The sequence below is a fragment of the Meleagris gallopavo genome, chromosome 3, assembly GCF_905368555.1.
Source record: "Meleagris gallopavo chromosome 3, MGAL_WU_HG_1.1, whole genome shotgun sequence".
Taxonomy (NCBI): domain Eukaryota; kingdom Metazoa; phylum Chordata; class Aves; order Galliformes; family Phasianidae; genus Meleagris; species Meleagris gallopavo.
The window spans coordinates 54561773-54582619 of record NC_139406.1 but is presented as its reverse complement, the minus strand read 5'-3'; the positions used below and the strand labels follow the sequence as shown (position 1 = coordinate 54582619).

Here is a 20847-nt window from a genome sequence, read left to right as displayed (position 1 = left end):
GTGTGTAGGGAAAGAACCTAGGGATGTTGGTTGATGCTCAGCTGAACATGGGCCAAAAGTGTGCCCAAGTGGACAAGAAGGCCAGTAGCATCCCAGCTTCTATCAGAAATAGTGTAACCAGCAGAAGCAGGGAGGTGATTGTCCCCCTGTGCTGAGCACTGGTGACACCACATCTCAAGAACTGTGTTCAGTTTTGGGCCTCTCACTACAAGAAAGACAGTGAGATCCTAGAGTGTGTTCAGATGAGGGCAATGAAGCCAGTGAAGAGTCTGGACCACAAGCCTTATGAGGAGCAGCTGAGGGAACTGGGATTGTTTAGTTTGTAGAAAAAGTGATGCAGGGGAGACCTTATCATTCTCTATTACTCCCTGAAAGAAGTTTGCAGCAAAGTGGGAGTCGGCCTCTTCTCCCAAATATCTACCCTTTGGACAAGAAGGAATGGCCTCAAAATGCATCAGGAGAAGTTCATGTTAGATACTAGGAAAAACTTCTTCTGCAAAAGTGGTCAGGAACTGGAATGAGCTGCCCAATGAGATGAGATCCGTGAAAGAAATGTATACGTGTGGCACTGAGGGACATGGTTTAGTGGGGAAATACTGGTGGTAGGTGGACGTTGGACTGGATGATCTTGGAGGTCTTTTCCTACCTTGGTGATTTCTATGATTCTATGAACTGGCTGCCCCTTTTGGATCCTGCACAATTTTGATGCATGGGTTAGGCAGCAGAAGTACCAAAAATATTTGTATGATCATATTTCTCTTTTTGAAGATCTCTGAGCAAAGATATCTAAGAAAATATTTTGGGAGTTTCCATAATAAAACACATGCCCAATCAGGAGAAAAGAAAGATATGTTCCTTTTAAAGCTTATGAATCAGATTGAATTTAAGATTCTTTCCTTTCAAAAAAATAGGACGCATCAATGAAAGAAACATCAAGCTGAATCAGTCTGGGTTTCATATGAAATTAAAAAATGAAGATACTGTTTCAAGTTGGCATTGAGTTTTCAGTAACACGCACATTACAAAATACAGATTTTCTTATCATTTAGAAATCACCTCTAAGTTTAAACTAAAGCATGAGTGTTGAGAGTTGACACTATATGATCTGTTGCAAGAGTACAAAGAAAAAATGGTACATTTTAAGGATGTACTATTTATCTTAAAGTGTAAGAAATTACGAGAAATAATAGTACCACGATGGAAAGAAGTCTTAGATCTTTACCTTTGTTGCAGCATCGAAACAGACAAAGCCTGTGCTAAAGTCAATGGTAAGCCCCATGAGATGGCTTTCCAAAACGCAGGCATATGTCTTGCACTGTAAACAAAAAATCAGAGAAGGCAGTTACCACAGAACACATAGAAAACATTTCTTCAACTTCTTTCTAGGACCAGAATTTCTTTGTTTTATTGTACATGTATCTCAAAATTAGCATCTGAAAAAAAAAAAAAAAAAAAAAAAAGGAAAAATGAAAAGCAATTTGTGTGTAAATAGGCCAATTTACTGCTGAGTAACAGTAAGTCATATGCTATTATGTGAACCACCAAAGGTGTGAAAGCTATAAATGTCCCTCATGAAATTGAAGATTTCTTACTGTTAAAGTGGATGTGGAAAAGTGACTGTTTTATTTTCTTACAAAAGTGAAAAAATTCCATGTATTTCACTAGATGTATAAAATCTGAATTCAGACAGTACAGGGATGTACTTGGTCATTATAATTATAAATGCACGAAAAAAATGACAATTTTTAATCACAAAATCAATGATTTAACTCTGTTTTGTCACAGTCATATGGTATTTGTATTTACGATAGCAAATGAAATTGTGGGTTTTTGTTTTTTTTTTTTTGAGCAGCCATAGCATAAAACTGCTATGAAAATGTAAAATTTGAATCTAAATCATTATTGTTAGAAAAGGAGATGATATTGGCTTTGGCTATACCTCATTAGTAGAGGAAAAAAGCATTCATCAGTAGAAAGTAATGTATTTCAGAGTGATTTACTACTTAATACATTCTCAAGTGCAAAATGGTCAAGTTTTGCATGCAAAGCAAAATAATTTTGCAGAATTATTTTACTAACTTCTTACAGTATATGTAAAACAACTACATTTTTATTCGCAGACCTCCAAGTTATCTAGAACAGACACACAGCCTTTACTTAGAATAGAAATTTGGCAACGAGACAGTATCTCAGATTCAAAATATATATCGCTGTGTAATTCATCTGACCTCCCCTTCAGCAGCAGCAGCAGTCTACAAGACACACTGAGCTGGCACAGCTACATCCAGAACAACACTGCTTAAACATAGCTCTGTGCCTGAGCTAATAAGCTTCACTGAGAAGATAAGATTTATGAGAAGCAGGACATCTCAGCCTAGGCTTAGTGTTGCATTGAAAAAGCTACCCAATTCCCAGGCTGTAGGCTCTTTCTTCAAGGCAATACACAGCCTGTGGAAAAAGGCCTCATTCAGTACAACATGGGCATCAGTGGTAAGAAAGTGCATCATAATATGCAGGCTGCCAGTGGAGTGGCTGATTGTATGAAGTAATTCTTCCTAGGAGACTTGATAATTAAGAAGTTTGTATACATTTATCACATATTTTAGTCTTTAAGAGTGATTGATAAAAATATTGAGGAAGTTTGGCTTTGATAATTGTTTTTTCACATATAGGTCATAAAAATCTCATCAAAACAGAAGCATCCCCCTCTCAAAAGACAGAAGAAAATAATCCAGGATTCATTTCTTGTTCTTCCACACAATACAGAACCTTAAATTGAGTTTCTGAATAATTCAGTGGGTCAGGGGCTGAAGGAGATGACTCAGAGCATTATTTTCTTTAGAGTCTACTTCCTAAATAACATCCAGTCTAACTTATGGAAAAAATGATAAATTGTAATCCTACTATAAGCTATATCTAAAGCAAAAGGAAACCAGACTATACGTCCAAGATACAACTCAGACTCAAACTCAGATTCAATTTGGGAGGAGACAAAGTTCTAAAGCAAGGCACTATGAAGCAGCTTACATAATAATCTTTGTATTAGGTCACAAGCAAATACAGTACAAATAAGAAAACAAACAAACAAAAAAAAAGATGATGGAAATGGAGAAAAAATAGCATAAATAGTAGGAACTTTACATGAACTTGGCAATCATATAATTGCACCTCATTATTTATATATTTCAGTTTCATGATTCTTCACAAAGCTGTGAGATAGGAAAAAAGATCTCCATTTTAACTTCTTTCTTAATTGTTTTAATAGTTAATTATAAAAGACCATCAGTTACTTTTGCTACTCTAAATAAAACTAACTAAAGAGTGACCATAACATATTATGATAACACACACTATAGTATCATATCACTTACTATAGCCAAATTATTATCAGCTTGATTCTTTCTGCAAAAACTTCTCTGCCTAACTTTTGTTTTAGATAGACACCTGGCAAAAGCTATCAATTAGGCTTAAATAGAAATTACACATAGTTGTAGTGAGGCATTTTTTAAATATTTGCATTTGTTATATATTCTTTAGATGTATATAAAATTTAAACTCAGTAGAGGTGAATGCTAACTTGTATTAGTTGAGAAACACTATTATTACTTGCATGATTATAGCACAATATGCAAAACATCTGAATAATTTTAAATGGTTGTTTTAAAGAGTGGTTACATTCTCAAAATTACATGATTTCATAATATGACAAACCTGCATACTATCATTCACACGAAATATGAATATTTATATGAATATAACTGCATAAAACAGAACTTTAGGAAACATTTATAGTTGATGCCTTGATTTTGAACCAGCTCCCTTTTTTCCTCTCAGAGCAATGAAAGAATTTTTAAGAGACAAATTATATCACCATCTATTCCAACCAGACTTCATATTCATCTGGAAATTGATGGATAAAAGCAGCAACAGATTGCTGAAAGAAAATAGAGGAACCAAGGCCAGTTATATTATAAAAAAAAAAAAAATGAACATTTTGTTTTGTTTGATTTCCAAACTTGGATACAGAAAGAGAGGCAAGAAAGAGGGGTGAAATTATAAGTGTATGTTCCACAGCAATAATCTATCACAAGATGGTTGTTTGTCCACTTTTTCAAATGTGCTGTAATCATTTAGACTCAGGAAATAAATACCTTGACTTCTTCACTGCTACTTTATACATCAAACAGTGCAAGAAGTTAAAAATCTGAGGATAAGTTTTCTAGAGAATCTCTTTTTGGAGACAGGAGTAATTTTGAATTAATGAAGTTCTCATACTCGAGAGAAAAAACTGAGCTAGGAATGCTAAAGAACGATTCAGTATCAGAGACAAACAAATATGAAGTGAATTCAGGGTTGAAAGTTATTTTATAAAATTGCTGTATCTTCCTTTATGGATGGTGCAGTAGGCTTTCTGTGAACAACATTACAGTTAGTTATACAGGAAAGACAAAGCATCTTAAATATTTAGTAGCAGAGGTATACGCTGTTGAAAATTGTATTTAGAAAAACTACATTAGTATTCTTTAGCACAATAACCAGAGCTCAAAAGGTAAGAGTAGCTCCTGTAAATGGTAGCAGAGCGCATCAACTTAAAAGATACAAATGGAACCTTCTCAAACTCCTCCTCCAACAAACGTAATAAGCATTAAAACTGAGAGTAGTGCATCATTTACAAAATGGATCACCATTGGTGTATTAGCTAGTGCTCAGTCCATCTACAATATTGGTTTATAGGTCAGAATGTCATATATACGTATACATATATATATATGTGTGTGTGTGTGTGTGTAGCTAACAATTTGTCTAAATAAAGATAACTTTAAAAACCAAACAACCATCAGAGCTTGTGTTAACACGAGGATGCAGAAAATGATGGTATGGAAAGTGAGTATTAGCAAATATCTTAACAGGGTAATACACTAATGATTTTGCAGGAGTGTGTACAGAATTCGTGGCAACTTCAATTAAAACTTCCATCCACATTATTTTTAATGCTTGGAACATTAAAACATCCATTAGGATGATAACTTTTTAATAATAATTTTTATGTTTTTTTTCTCTCATTTTTTTTTCTCATATCTTTCTTCAATAATAATAATTTGAGAGTTCCATAAGGACAGAGAACATCTTCATTTAAGTCTTTATTTTGTCATAATCTGTTAATGTACCAGAAGGCCATCATCAAGGCAGTTGTTCTTACCTGTATCCGTTCAACTTCTAAAAAAGTTGCTGTCTGGAATGCCTTTTCCCATAGTGCTAGGTCAGACTCTAATTCCACGGAAAAGTAAAGATCTTCTCCAGATTCAGATTGGACACCAAAACAATGTTTCCGCCGGTCCAGTAGATCACTGTCCTGATGAAAACCTGAAGTTATATAATCTGGCATACATCGATAAATATTTCTTTTGTTGCAAATATGCCCCAAATCTAGCCTAAACATGGACATCTCAAATAATTTTAAACAGGATTCTGATATTCAGGATGGTACAGAACAACGTAGTATATCTGGCATAAATTTCACTATTTTTAACAAATAGTGAAAAATGTTATCAGCTAAATGTCTTTAAATTGAGTAAATAATACAAAAGGCAACCACTTTCTATTCACGTGAGAACAAAAAGCTAAGTTTCTCTGATCTGTGTGATTCTCTCATCCTAGTTTGAAAGGCTGGCTAAAGGAAGCAAAAGATTTATTTAAGTATCTAAAAAGCCCATCTGCTCTTCTTTGCCTATGGAAGCTAGATAAAATAAGCCCATATTTCTGATGGTTTAAATGTCCACCATAAATTTTGTATACAGCTGTATATTACTAGCAGAGACTATGTTGGCGAGCAGTGATTAGTTTGCTGGCTTTGAACATGGAGAAGGAAGATACTTTTAGCCTTACTTTCAATGCAGCAACATACAGGGAATGTCTGATTGCAGAAATATGTAACATTTAATTGCTAGCAAATCAAAGAATAATCAAGTTAATCAGGAAATCTATCACTTAAATGTTTTTCAAAGATTTTTTTTTTCTTTCTGAAAGAGTAGAGGATACTTTGTATGCTAAAATTCTAGCATGTAATTTGTCCTTGTGAAAAATGTCCTTGCAGAAAATGTTTTAATTAATATTGTTCCTACTACAGTAGAGCAGCTGTCACAAAGCACAGGCTCACCAGCTGTCCTTGAAAACAGTTCAGAAAATTTGGGTACATGTAGCTTAGGTGAAATTTCTACATGTTATCCTGTTGCAGAGCTTGTAACTGAGATCAACAGAAGACTCCCAGGATAGTATTGCCATCGGTTATCACAACCTGAACAGACCAAAGGGGGACCATAACTAGTAATACAAGTCTTATATTGTTCAAGCCAACCTGGGGCAGACTACCAAGAACCTCAAGCTGGCAGAGAATGGAAATGTACAAAACAGGAATCTCTATGATAAACTGTTAATCTTGAGAAAGGATGAAGGCAGTAGTGGAATGAGCACTACTTTCCTCCTTTTCATTCAAGTGACAGACCTACTCAGAAAGTAGGACAGAATCCATTCCTGGGTGCTCGTGGCTCAAAATAGTTTTAGTGTCTAGAAAAAAACAGCTGTGAAGGCAATACAGCCTCTCTTTTCAATCACTTTGACAAAATTGAGCTGTTCAAAATTTAAAATGATCAACTATTGTGAAACAATGAACTCCTTTGTTACATACCTTTCGACAGTTCCTAAGCTTAGCACCTCAACAGCATTAAGTAATGGACAGAAGGATAGAAAAACCAGAATGAACATAGGCTTTTTTTACTTTAAAAACAGCATACTCAAAAATAAATACAGACTATTCACTTGTGTTCAGATGAACTAGATGAACTAGTTAGATGTAGCTAAATAAGTCTGTCTCCTATGGAAAATACTTCTCTGTCAATTCTGGTTACAGTAGGATTTGGCCAGCATTCAAAATACTGGTCATAATGTCTGGGTTGCTATAAATGACAACTCTGTTACACTGCATGCTCAGCCTTGAAGTACACAGAACAGCATCACTATGACAAATGTTTAATTTTGTGAATATGGGTATCAACATAAAACATACCATCCAGTACCTGGCAATATAAACTCTATCAGGAACTGGCTGAATAAAGGTGATGGCCAATCCAGCTTCCTTCTTCCCAGGAAGAACAGCTACTTCATACAGTGTAGCAGCACTTTTCAGCTAATAGGTCTGTAGTGGAGTCTTAAATTCATCCGGGCCTCAGAACTACACCTGACTGATACACTTATTGGTCCATAATCAAATAGACCTATTCAGGATGTAGTTTAACAAAAGTAATGTGTAGGCACATGTTGTTTCCAGGGAATAATTTAACTCTTCATACTTGCAATTTCAGACAGAAATATTTTGAATTCATCTCCACTTATTTTTGACAAGAGGTAGTAGAGAAAAAATATGAATAATAATACAATTGTTCATTTTTTGAAACAATGCTACAGCATTATGTGGGATTACAAGATTTGCAGTCACTTCGAGCAACTGAAGCAACAGACCCTGATTTTAAATGGGAGGAATTACAGTGCCTGATTCCAGAATGCATATCTCTATGTCTCTGCTCTGCTGGGCACAGTTAAGGTGTGACTCTTTCAAATTATACTGTTAGACTTTCAGATTTTTACTGTTTTTTTTTTTTTTTGTGTGTGTGTGTGTGTGTTTTTCTTCCTACTAAGAACATGCTGACTGTGTAAAAGGGTTGTGCTCTTTTATAAATTGTGAAAATGAAAGTGTTAAAAGTTGTATTGAGACTGATCTCTGTTAAAATGTGTTCGAAAGTGCAAGAATCTTGGAACAGTCTTTCAAAGTGATTAAATAAAAGCCTGTGCATTTTATTACCAATATTTTTTAGCAATAGTTGTAGTAGATCCTGCTGAGTATTTCATTAATCCTAGTGATTGGAGGGAGAAAGGAGATAAAATGGATCTGGTATATTAACCCATGCTTTTGCTATTTACACATTAAGATGAGAACATATTCTACTCAGAGAAGATTTAATCAATACAAGGTAGCACTTCTTCTCAGTGGTTTACAAAAAAAATTAAAGTATTTCAACCACTACAGACTGTGACAAATTACACGCATGATGTACATATTAACAAAACAGAGAAAAGCAAAGCTATTAAAAAAAAAGAAAGATATAATAAAAAAGAATTTCTTCATACCAGAAAATAACATAGAAAAATAATAATAAATATTATGGGAATGTATCTTTTCTTATTTGAATTGAAAAACAAACAAACAATCAAAAAAATGCATGACAATTTATCCAAACAATATGTATATATATTTAATTAGTTCTTATGATCAGTATGTACTTGTGATTTTGATATCCATGCCATGGATGTAGTAATGATATGGTTAAAAATGGTAACAGTAAAAACAAAATCCAGTCAAATATATTTGAATAGTATATTTTGACTTATAATGACTCCATGCACATGAGATAGTAGCTTTCTCTTTAGTAGTATTTTCTCCTATTTGTAAAAAGAATTTGATGTCCCTGCAAGGCTCTCTTTAGCATTTCTGCTCCTTTTTTCTACAAGACTTTTCTTTAGGTTTCTATTCATGCTCAGGCACGTAAAAAGTGAAGCCTACATACCAATTCACAGATTTAACCCCGTTTTCACTTATATTATAGATAACTGTAGGAAACAATAAGTACACAAACTTAAAAGAAAGCTATTCAAAAATCCTAGAAAAAGTTGGAATTCAAAGTAAAATTTTGTCTCAGGTATCCAACTGAGAATTCTCTCTGGAAGTTTAAGATGAACCTGTCAGGAATCTTAAAAATAGGCTTGGATTAAGAAGAAATCATTACTAATTGACTTTTACAAAACACTTACTTCAGTTAAAATATAAAATAATGTTCTACTCTGTATAAATGAGGTTACAACTTTGTATTTTGACCCTGCATTTTTATTATTACTCATAAGTCAATTATAGTCAATAGCTAATTTCATCTTATTTTTGAGCCATCTTTCATATTGATAATGATCAGCTGTACCATTTACCCCTGATGTTCTCAATGTGAATTAATACAGACTTTCTGAAGATGAACAGTCAGAAAGCTTGTAGCAGTATGCTAATTTCCTACTGGAAGGAAAGTAGCCCTGCTGAAGGATGAGTGGTGAGAAAAGTCTTTGGCTTATACCCAGCTTCAGGGTAATCCAGCATCTCTGCTGACAGGATGGTATGACTCCTGCTTGTCTAATTAATAATGATGTCCATGTTAAGTGAGAGTAATAAATTTGTCTAAGAGAACTAAGCATGGCTCATTAGGCAGGTCCTTTCAAATTAAAGCAGAATGCCTCTTTATCACTAAGCAATGACATCACTTTCTCTACAGCAAGAGAATTTTTTCTCTTTGAAATACTGGCCTCTCCAGAAATAACAGTGCTCCTTTTTGATTACATGTATTTTTTTCATTTTATGTATAACTGATCCAATGCATACTCATATTTTGGCTATTTGTTAAATCAACTAAGATGTTAGAGACCCTGAACTCTGACTGCAATGAAGACCAATTGTTCTATTCTACAATTTTTTGTGAAGGATTAAACAATGTCCATGGTTTCCATGTATGACATTTACCCAGAAGGACTTATTTGAGAACAGTCTTACATACTGGTTCTCCTGTTAAATATAGGTTATATATGTATATGCGTATATATTTATATAATGTATAAAGTAATTAGGAGGTGGAACTGTATATACCAGTGACACCGGTGAGCAGTTTTTGACATGAGCAATAAATTATGTAAGATGTTCAAAACCATTCAAATCAGAGTTATATACACAGACAAAAAAGACCTTGATATATTTTATTTTCTCTTTTAAAGTGGGGTAAAACTTAAAGTTTGTGATACTGATTATAATTCTTAATAACACAGAGCTGAAAAAAAAAAACAAAAAAAACCCTAACAAAACCTGCTTCCTTTTTGGACTACTTTAGGCAGTCCTGAAATAAAAAGAAATCTATCTTACAAAACTCTCTCCCATCAATTCAAGAGTGCAGTAATATTAAGATGACTGTAAAAAATGATCACATCATCCCTTCCACCTGCTGGCACTAGCATCAGAGTACTGATTATTTTACACTTATTATCCCCATCTACATAAACAAAATTCCTTTCTAAGGGATTCTAATGATCTATTTTTTTTTTATCTGAAACTTTGGGAACACTCTTTTCGGGCATCACCATTAGTTGCTATGGTGATAGTTCTAATAGCATTTACAGGCAGCAGGAAACTGATTCACTCCAAAGTGAAAAAAAAAACAGATACTACTTCTCCAAAAAATACTCATTAATCAAATAATAAAGAAAAAAAAAACACCCCATGTCACTTGCATGCAAGCAGGTACAAACACGTGACATCTGTTTCGGACCCTTCTGAATTTTAATATCAAAAACATAAAAAAAAAAAAGTTGCAATTGCATACATATGATTATTTCAATAGCCAGAGAATGACAGCTAAACTAAAACAGGGCACAGTATTTTTCAATGTTCAAATTTTATGAAAATACGCATTCTGAAGTGGAAAAATAGTTATGAGTATAGGATAAGTTTTAATTTAAATTAAATTTCCGTTATAAAGATCTGTCTGATTGCTTAACAGAAGTAAAATGTTAATTCCCTGTAACCTACCAGGTACAGTAGTAAGCACAAATGCAAAAATAATTTCTTATTCTTCCTGATTAAAAGATAATGCAATCTCAAAGACTCACTTGAATCAGAACATGAATCTGAATATAGGCTCCCCTTGAGTTAGTGCCATAAGTATATCTGTTTCTTCCTTAATAATGTCCACCCAAAAATGTGTTTATTTCAATGCCATAGGAGGACAATTTTCAAAAATTGAGATCTTCAGGGTGAAAAAAGTACCCTATTCTAATACTTTCCAGAGAAACATTTGTGGCTGTTTTCTGTTAAAGATAAATTAGAGAATAAGTGAATTCTCAAAATGTAATGATCATCTCTTTGGGGATTTATTAAGGTGTTGTATTTCTCCATATTCTGAGGTATTATTGGCTGGAAATTAAATCTGAGAATAGATCCCAGAAAAATAAATATTACAATAAAAGATAGCAATGCTCAGGTCTTTTATTCTGAGTTCTTTCTTACTTTCTCAAATTTATGTAAGTGTGGTGGTACTCATTTCCATTTATGGAAATTCATTTCCTGAGGGTATGATTTTCATACTCAAGCTATAGCTAAAACAGTTAAAACAGTTTTGTGAAATAAATTAGGAAAAAGAATGAAATTTCTTTGTCTGTTTCATATACAAACAAACAAACATACAGAGTGAGAACCGTCCCTGAACCATCTTACAAAGTGGCTCTGGAGTTTTTGTAACTGCAGTGAATGCTTCAGAAAAAATCAAGACCTACAGCAAAATTCAGTCATGATTTTCACAGCTGTTACTCTTATATTACTGCTCATGAGAAAACGAGAATTGAATACACTGTTCCTCATCAAGAGACTACGTACTTCTTCAATAAGCAAAGAGAAGCACCTGACTCAAAGACAAACTTAACTGGAAGAAAAGGCCTTATAATTCTCACATGATGAAATTTTTGTGTTTTTGTTGTTGTGTTTATTTGGTTGTTTGGTTTCATCAACTTTAGATGCATTTGTTTTAAAAGTAAAAAGATCTTCTAAAGGTCACAAATATTGGAAGGATAAGAATTAAATCCGATGAAATAAAGGCTGGAAGACTTTGGAACCCAACTAGGAGGTTATTTATTATATATAAAAAAAAAAATTACATACGTTAATACTCCTTTTTCAGCAGAATTCTTTACGTGCTTAAAGAAGTTTGTGATTAAAACATGGTAAACTGAGAATAAATTGGGGTAGCACACTGTTGGCTATCCATATTTCTCTCCATAAATGTTTAAGAAATAGTATGTTATATTTCCTTTCTAATAGTGTAAGAAAAAGTCAAAAGAGCCTATAAAAAAGAAGATTCTATAATAAGACTACAAATAAAAAATAGTTACTCAATTAATAATTCTATTTTCAGTGTTGGTTCTGCCTACTGAGAGTAAGTAGTGTGCAGGCTTCTTTGCAAAGAAGCAAATATCAATTAGTTGTCTCTGAGACAGGAACAATATATTTCATATGATGAACAGAGCACAGATCTAGTGAAAAATACAATAGAATCACTGTTGTGTGAAGGCCTACACTGCTAAGTTCTTTACATAATAAAACTCCAATGTCTTACAATAAATTTAATTATTGCAATAGTCAGAAAGGCAGGATTAACCACAAAGTATTTCTGGAATCACCTCAAATAATTAAGGATTGTGACCAGAAAACAAGAGGAAAATAACAAACTGAAGAAAAAAGCCTGCAAAAACTGATGAATCAGAACATATTAGTGAAGAAAACACCGAAATGCATCACAGATTCTGAAAAGAGTCCTGCTCAGACTAAATCAGTGCTCAAACTTTTGATAAATCTTGAACAGCAACTAGGATGTAAAACATACACTTGCTTTTGTAGGGTATGCTCATTCATTATTTTTCTTTCACACTTAATTTCCATTCTCTTTCATCATTCCTTTCGCCTTATGTTAGAAGTTAAAAGTTGGCTTTACATGACACAGATGTTGTAACACCCCGGTGGGTTTCATAGACGGGGAAGCAAAAAGAAATTGCATAGAAGCAATTTCTTAGAAGGAAAAGTTGATGTCTTTAACCAGCAGAAAATTTCTAAGAATCATTTAAGTATCTTCTGTATGTGTTATTCTTTTCCTTTTAATCTGTGTGCTCATATTGTTATTTCTCTTACGAAGCAGGATCACTCCAACAATGGAAGCCCCAGCCCATCTCAGCTGACTCCATTTTCTGATGGAGAGACAGTTTATGCTATCTTAATATTATAAAACACCTCCTTTAAAAACAAAGCAAAATTTAACTTTCTAAAATTAGAGGGAAACAGAAAAAGCCTTACTTAAAAATTTTATATTTAAAATATCTTTTTTTTTTTTTTCTTCTGAATCAAACAAAAAGTTAACAAGACCTGATATGGCAGCAGTTGTCATGCAACTAACAAAACTTTCTGATTTCAAAAGAAGCAGAAATTAAATTTCTCTAATTTAACAACATAACAGAATTAAGGATTCTATCACTACATACATTCACATCAAAGAAGAATCACAGAAAATATGGAAGATCATTTAAGAAAGATGTTTATCTGGAGCACGTCTCAGTTCAAGAAAGGAGAAGCTACACAGCCCTGTAAGCTTAAAAAGACTCAGTGATAGGAATTCAGCAGCTGCAGTAGAAGTTCTATTTCAGTACTGAATGATACTAGCACCTGACACATTTTTCTTTATTGTATAACTAGAGACAACTTTATGATGGTCTTAATGCCAGCGGACAAGGGGAACATTTATTATTTCTACTGTTATCTTATACCAAAATAAGTTAGAGTGGGAACAGAATCTCTTTTCTCTGGAGACATTAAATACATCTACTTTTAGAGTCGTGGGACTGAAAATCACTTCAATTACTTAGAACTGAAATTCTCAGCAGTTTAGTACTTTTTTCCAAGAGCTGACACCTTGCTGAGCCCTGGCTAAAAATGCATTTTTCCCTAGATTTAGTATTCATAAAAGGCATTCATGACTTATGCCACCTAAGCATGAGTTTGTGTAAAATGCTCTATTGGAATCATATCAGCATGTAAGCCTCAGCCACTGAGCAAATTATATTTATATATTGATACTTTAAATATTTGAGTATGGCATTCACTTGAGTATATTGGCATTCACACTGGAACAGGCTCCCCAGGGTTGAGTCACCATCCCTGGATGTGTTTAAAAACCATTTGGATATGGTGCTCAGGGACATGATTTAGCAGAGGGTTGCTAGTAAGAGTACAATAGTTAGGTTGTGGTTGGATTTGATGATCTTTAAGGTCTTTTCCAACCTGAATAATTCTATGATTCTATGATTTTAAAATTTATCTAGCATTCTCCATAGTCTTTTATGCTTTTGACATCCATTTCCTAGAAACAATAATTGAAGCAATAGTGTAAATTATTTTTCTCTGCAAAAGACAACTTGTATTTTGCAAAGACGAAGGCTGGCTATTACATGTCTTTTTGGGGATGAAGAACAAAATTAGAGGACCTTTAATCGAGAAAATTAACATAAATGTATTTAAGTAATTTACACAGTAAATGCTAAAAATGAGGAACAAACCACATGTCTGATCCTGATTAACACTGTAGAGAGAAAAGTATAGCTACACTGATGGGAATGAATAATTCACCATCCTGACACACTGTCAACATAGACTGCCATTCATAATTACTCTCACATTTCATTTCAGATCTGACCTGACACCTGAATATGGTTCCTGTTTAGTGCTAAATAAAATATGCTGTTTATTGTAAACCTCTGAATGTTTTTGCATGACACACTTAAGACAGAGGGGAGTGACTGAATGATAGAAAGGATTTTCTCACAATTACAAGGAGATGCTTGGATTATGCTGAAGAATATCTCCCCTCAGCCTCCTTTTCTCCATACTAAACAGCCCCAGTTCCTTCAGTCGCTCTTCATAAGGCATATTCTCCAAGCCCTTCACAAGCCTTGTTGCCCTTCTTTGGACCTGCTCCAGTACCTCAATGTCCTTTCTGTACTGAGGTGCCCAAAACTGAACACAGTACTCGAAGTGAAGCCTCACCAGTGCCGAATACAGGGGCAGGATTACTTCCCTAATCCTGCTCACCTCACCGTTCCTGATACTAGCTAGGATGATGCCATTGGCCTTCTTGGCCACGGGGTGCACACCGCTGGGTCATATTAAGCAGACTGTCCATCAGTATATCAAGGTCTATTTCCGTCAGGCAGCTTTCCAGCCACTCCTCCCCAAGCCTGTAAGGTTGCCTCGGGTTGTTGTGACCAAAATGCAGGACTTGACACTTAGCACTATTGAAAGTCATACAGTTTGCAAGGAGGCATTACTTTTGGAACCACCTACATCTATTTGCATTTATACATACAAGCACACACAGGCATACTCAAAAGATGCACACAATTCGACTGCATATCAAAAATGTAGGAGTTACCAAAAGACAAATTCAATGCAACAAGCTTTGAATTACAGAACAAGCCAATGCCATCTGCCTATTTCTAAAGCAAATGATATATGAGTACCTTCTGGTTTCAATTTTAGAAGTCTTGATCAATGCTAACACTGGAATTATTTGACTACTAATGGGGCTTTATCTGTCATCAAAAAGCTCTGGGTGAAACAAGCTTCTTCCAGAATGAATTAACAATATATATTCATGGCAAACTCTACGACCAATTGTGCTGAAAATGACTCATTGATACATTTTAATGTCAGAAATGATACAATCAGATTATCTTGCATGAAGACTTATTTAATATAGAGCACATCTGTATGCTGTTGATATTCCAGTAGTATCAGTTTGAATACAACTGGTGGTACAAAACATAAGTAGTTTAAAAGTATCAATTTCTCATAGCAATTTATTCCATTGATTAATCATAAGAAATGTTAAAATTTCTAACTTCTTCCTAATTTGAACTTCCCTAACTTTACTTCCTGCTTTTTCTTCCATTTTATCTTTTTCTTTTTAGGATTAATGAGTTTTTCAGAGCTCTCTATTCTCCCTCTTAAGGTACTTGAACCCATATAAAAAACATATTGTATTTTTAATAAATTATTTCTTATGCCTATCAATTTATGTATCTTTCCACCAGATCTAAATTATTTGTATCTTCAATAATGTTTCTTTCATGTCTAGCGCAGCCCACTGCTATGTTACCACTATTGAAGCATAATGAATAATTTAATGCAATATAATTAAAATGTGATTATTGTACTCAGCCTGTTTTAATAATTTGCATGTCAAATTAAAATTTCACCCCCAAAATAGTGACTGAAAAGTTTAACACTTATACTTATTTTTACTAGGTACTTTGAAGTCTTTTCATAAAAACTTACTTATTATCCACTGTTGTGGATTGTATCATATTACTATTCCAGTAAATGAATGTGATTTCTTTTACTTTATTTTATTTTACTTTTTCACTATCTATCTAGATTTTAAATATTGAATGATGTTATCAGAGATCATTTTCTGAATTTATATCAGTAAAACTGTTTTGGAAAGTCAAAATAGTGTTTTTTTAGAATCTTTCTTCTCTTTTTTTTTTATTATTTAGAAAGTTCTAATCAGATTAACAATAATGACTTATTGCTGTGCTTAGGTTAAGTCTCCTCCTCTTTCTTTTCCTGGTAATGTGACAAAACACAAATAAACACACACAAAAAAAAACATTACAGTGACAACAAAACAGAGATTTATCGTGAGGACTTTAATAAATATGAATCCACAAGTTTTGAACCACATAATACCTAATCTCTGATTGAGGTGCAGGGGATCCTGCCTTGAGGTTGAGAGAATTATGGAAATTGAAAATGGCATCTCAGTTTCATACGTAGTTCATGAGAAGCCTTTGGAATTAATGCAAAGGAGAACACACTGTACGCATACAGTCAAGTATGAAGAAAACATCTGCCATGGTTCTGAGTTTTATTTAACACATATTGCCTTCCTTATGACTAAGTCAGTACAGTCCTTTGCTGGCTGGTAGACATTAATACTTATTTACTGTTTAAATATTTTACTGTCACTAGAAGTAGTATTCTCTCTTATTAAAAATCTGAAATATTAATGTGCATTCAGTAGGATCTGGCAGTTCATATTCTTCACTTCAGTGCTTCTGTCATGGAGAGAAACTTCAAATCTCTCTAACCGATGAAAAGGACAATATCATTTAAAAGGATAAACTTAGGATAGAAAGTTTCTTTAATCAAAATTCTTCTAGTGGTTTGGTATTCATCAGAATTTTTGACAGAATTAGGGACTGGAAGAAGGAACAAAATGTTCCTGAGAGATTTTAGTAGTAAATCCTGTCCTTGTTGTACAAAAGACGCTCCTGAAGTTTCCAGAGTACAGCAACAGAAAATACTAGCATGCTTGGTGAAAGTTGCATGCTAGTTTATAATGTTCGTAAGTCTAAAAAAAGTTTCTGAAAGTCTCATTCCAATCTAAACAAGCCAGGTAATGCATATACATTTTGATTAGTAAGCACTACAGTAACATTTACTAATTCACTTTCACAAAGAAGACATGACCCAAGACTTGCTTACCTTCTGGCTATATAAAGACGTTGCAGCAGTTCTGGCCAAGGCAACACACTCAGTCTTTCATGCAAACAATATATTTTTTACTTTCTAAGTAAGCTCAGCAGCCTGATCAATACAGAAATAAATATGCTATGGAAACATTAATTCTAAAACATTACCTCTCACTCCATGGCAAATTCATATGAAGGTTAGCAAAGACCATTTTCAAGTCCTTCTACTTAAACTGAATACTAGCTACAGAAGCTGTATCTGTACTAATATATTAAGTATGTATGGGATTGCTTGTTGACGCTATTTCTCTCCTTCTTTTCCATCTTAGCAAATAGTTTTTATCTCAACCTATTCTATTTTTTTTTTTTCAGATTCTCTCCTCACTTTCCACTGGGAGTGGTGAGCAGTGAGTGAAAGGCTGTATGGTACTAAGCTCTCTGCCAGGTTAAACCACAACAAGGACATTCATATGAAAACTGCTCATTAGAAAACATTCCTTCACCCATGAGAAGTCTAAATTAGGAACTGAGTGGGTGAGTGCTAGGTGGGGTATTTGGTACAAAATCCATGGTGATCATGCAAAAATTGTTAAGAATAATATTCTTAATATTGTTTTGACTGTATCCCTCAATTTGGGAATGTTCTGTGATATTTATTCCAAGTAAATGAGTAGTCTGAAAAATTTGAATTTAAACAAGAATATGGAACTAAACCCACTCAAGATACACTGAGTGATAACATTCCACTGCAAATTGAATGAGTATCTTCCTGGATTTATCTCTGCCCAGTGACATATGATTACTTCTGTTGAAGGAGAAGCACAGAACAATGCTATCTTTTCAAAAAGAATGACATGAACTCAGTAGCTCCTATGGAAGTACAGTAAATATAAAAAAGGGAACACTGCACTAGAAGAGTCCAGGTTTCTTTTCTCCACATTTTTCATCGGGCTTCTGAAGTTATCATGCTATATATCAATCTCTGTGAATTTAGCCTTCAATTTTAGAATCCAAATTATTTTCCAAGGAAATGAATTTATAATAAAAGTAGAATGTGAGATACAATAGAAGGGAAGAAGTTTGGAAGTGATCACAAAGTAACAATCTAAATTTTTTAAAGTTGCCTCTGCTTAGGTAATATCCATAGAGAAAATTTGTCTTGTACAAATGCACCTGGACACTTATGATGCTGGCAGAAAAGCTGAACAAAGACTTAAGTCATTACAGAGGTTTAGTGTAGTAATAGTAATGGGAAGCTGTTTTTCCTGGTTTTACTTGCTTGAATATTTAGTGAAACAATGGGTAAATCTGATATAATCTGCTGCAGAAAGCTAGAAGATGATGAATGTTAACATGCTGATGTTGGAAGCTGTAATTTCATTGCAGTGATTTTTTCAACAATGAAAAATAAACCTGTTTGAAACACTTCAATATTTTATGAATGTGATCATGCTTACAGACCATAAAATAATAACTGAATATGAATAACGAGGTAAACACATCAGTAATATTTTTAGAACACTCAACAAGCAATTGTCCCTATGCTGGATCATCCTATGTTAAAACAGACCGAGAATGGAGGATCTACAGACAGTCTGAAGAACTAAATGATAAGAAAGAACAGCATCTTTGCACTCTTTCCTGCACCAGGAAGGTGCTGCTTCAGTTTTTACAGCTTTATGGCCTGCATTCTGGCTGACTGGTCAAGCCCTACTTTTATGTAACAAACTTCTGCTACGCACTTGAAAAGAAAAAAAATAAATAAATCCCTACATTAGTACACATGAATGGGATAAAGAAGAGGAAGAAAGAAAAATGGCTAAAAATGAGTTAATTAGAAGAGTATCAACAAAGTAAGATGGTAGAAAGAAGGAATAGAAGAAAGACTTCTGAATTAGAAGAAAGTACACATCATAGGTGCAAAGAGAATAGTAAAATCTTTGGATAAAGTCACAAGAAGGAGCTCGCTCCTACAAGCTTAAATCTTAAGAGAAGGTGCTAGGTGCTTATTGTTTTCCATACTGAAGTCCTGAAGTAAACAGAGATTAACATAAAAAAAGCATATGCCACTAGCAACATATTTCATATCTCACTAAGAGTGACTGTGTTGTAAGCACAGTGGTTCATATTACCTCCTGAGTGCAATGCTTTCACAGAGTGAATAGCTGCTTCTGTTAATTTTATTCCTACTTGAGAGAGTCAATGTTTGCACACACTTCTTAGTTAACCACAGTTATCCTCTGTCCAAACTAGTTGTATAAGAACACCTTTGCCTTTTCTATTTCTGTTTGCTAACAGAGGTTTTTTACTCAGATTAAAAATTTGGTTTCCTATTTTTGAAGTCTCTGATGTAAAAAACTTCCATATTTTTCTGAGTTGTTCCGTCTGTAATCTGCCTCCTAAAGGAATAGAGTGCATCTACATGACCTACAAAAACTAGAAAACGTACCATGTATGTCAATACAAGGTCTTCCCAAAGGGATATACTTCTTTAAAATTTTTTTTTCATTCTTCTTGATATTAGGCTCTGCCTGGATGAAAAGTAAAATCCGAATTGCCTCATCCAAAAAAAAAATATATATATATATATATATATATATATATATAAATCTAGTAAAAACAACATAGCAAGGCACTTCAGATGAATGGAAAGAGTGTTTTTCATCTCTTTTTTCCTTCTCTCTCCCTCATGTTTTAGATTTAGAAATGCTGAACATCTGGAAGATTGTTTTTCAATGTTTTAAAAAGAGAAAGTATGTATTCTGAACGAAATCAGAAAAAAAATAAATACAATCCACTGTAATGGATCTATTCAATTTGCTACTCATTGATTTAGCTTTCAGAACATTTAATTAGCTCTCCCATTTCCTATGGTTAAGGTAAACTGAAACAATTAGAAAAAGGACAAACATTTTTAGAATGGTATTCCATATTTTAATGACTTTGCTGTATGCCTTAGTGCAATTTTAGATTTAGCAGAGGGCTGTTAGAGTTAGGGTAGTATGGTTAGGTTGTGGTTGGACTCGATGATCTTTAAGGTCTTTTCCAACCTGAGTGATTCTATGATTCTATGATCTTACATTGCAACTGTGAGTTGCTTCAACACATTTGAAAGCAATAGAACTGATCTTTTAACTCCTCAATTAGAAAAATAAATGTTCTAATGATTGAATGTACAAGTAAAGCAAAGCCATAAAACACTTTTTTAGTAAAAAACACATACTGCATTATGGAGAAATAAAACAGTTTCCCAGTTAAAAATCAGTTCATTTCCAATTTTGTCATGCTTTTTGAAAACATTTCTTCTAAATTTATCTAATTTATCAGCATCTAACGACTTCAGGACTTATAATATTGATTCACAGGGACAAGATTTGATGTATTTCTGCAAGGCAGTCACATGGAATTTCTAGTTCCAGTGTAATCCTCTGGTTTCTCAACTGGTCTGACAAAATGATACTTTATTTTACACTTTTTCATCATACCTTGAAAATTTTGCACATTATCTCATAGACTGAAAATGTTTTCTCAGCTCGTGTCCAATCCCAGGTTGTGACCTTGGAAAAAAAAATAGAAAAAAGAAAAAACAGGAAAAGAAACCAAGTTATTATTCTTCATTCCAGTAGTTCAGTTTATTAA

The 20847-nt window shown here is 33.7% G+C and overlaps 1 protein-coding gene across 9 annotated transcripts in view; it reads right to left on the bottom strand.

Annotated features, from left to right (window-relative positions):
- Positions 1–20847, bottom strand: part of SNTG1 (syntrophin gamma 1) — a 337041-nt gene that overhangs the window by 27089 nt on the left and 289105 nt on the right. For all 9 annotated transcript variants that reach the window (XM_085221072.1, XM_085221079.1, XM_085221074.1 and 6 more), the window contains 3 exons: positions 20694–20765; positions 5201–5353; positions 1223–1315 (listed from right to left, as the gene is read on the bottom strand). In XM_085221072.1, the coding sequence (XP_085077198.1) occupies positions 1223–1315; positions 5201–5353; positions 20694–20765 (318 nt within the window). The remainder of the gene's footprint in view (positions 1–1222; positions 1316–5200; positions 5354–20693; positions 20766–20847) is intronic.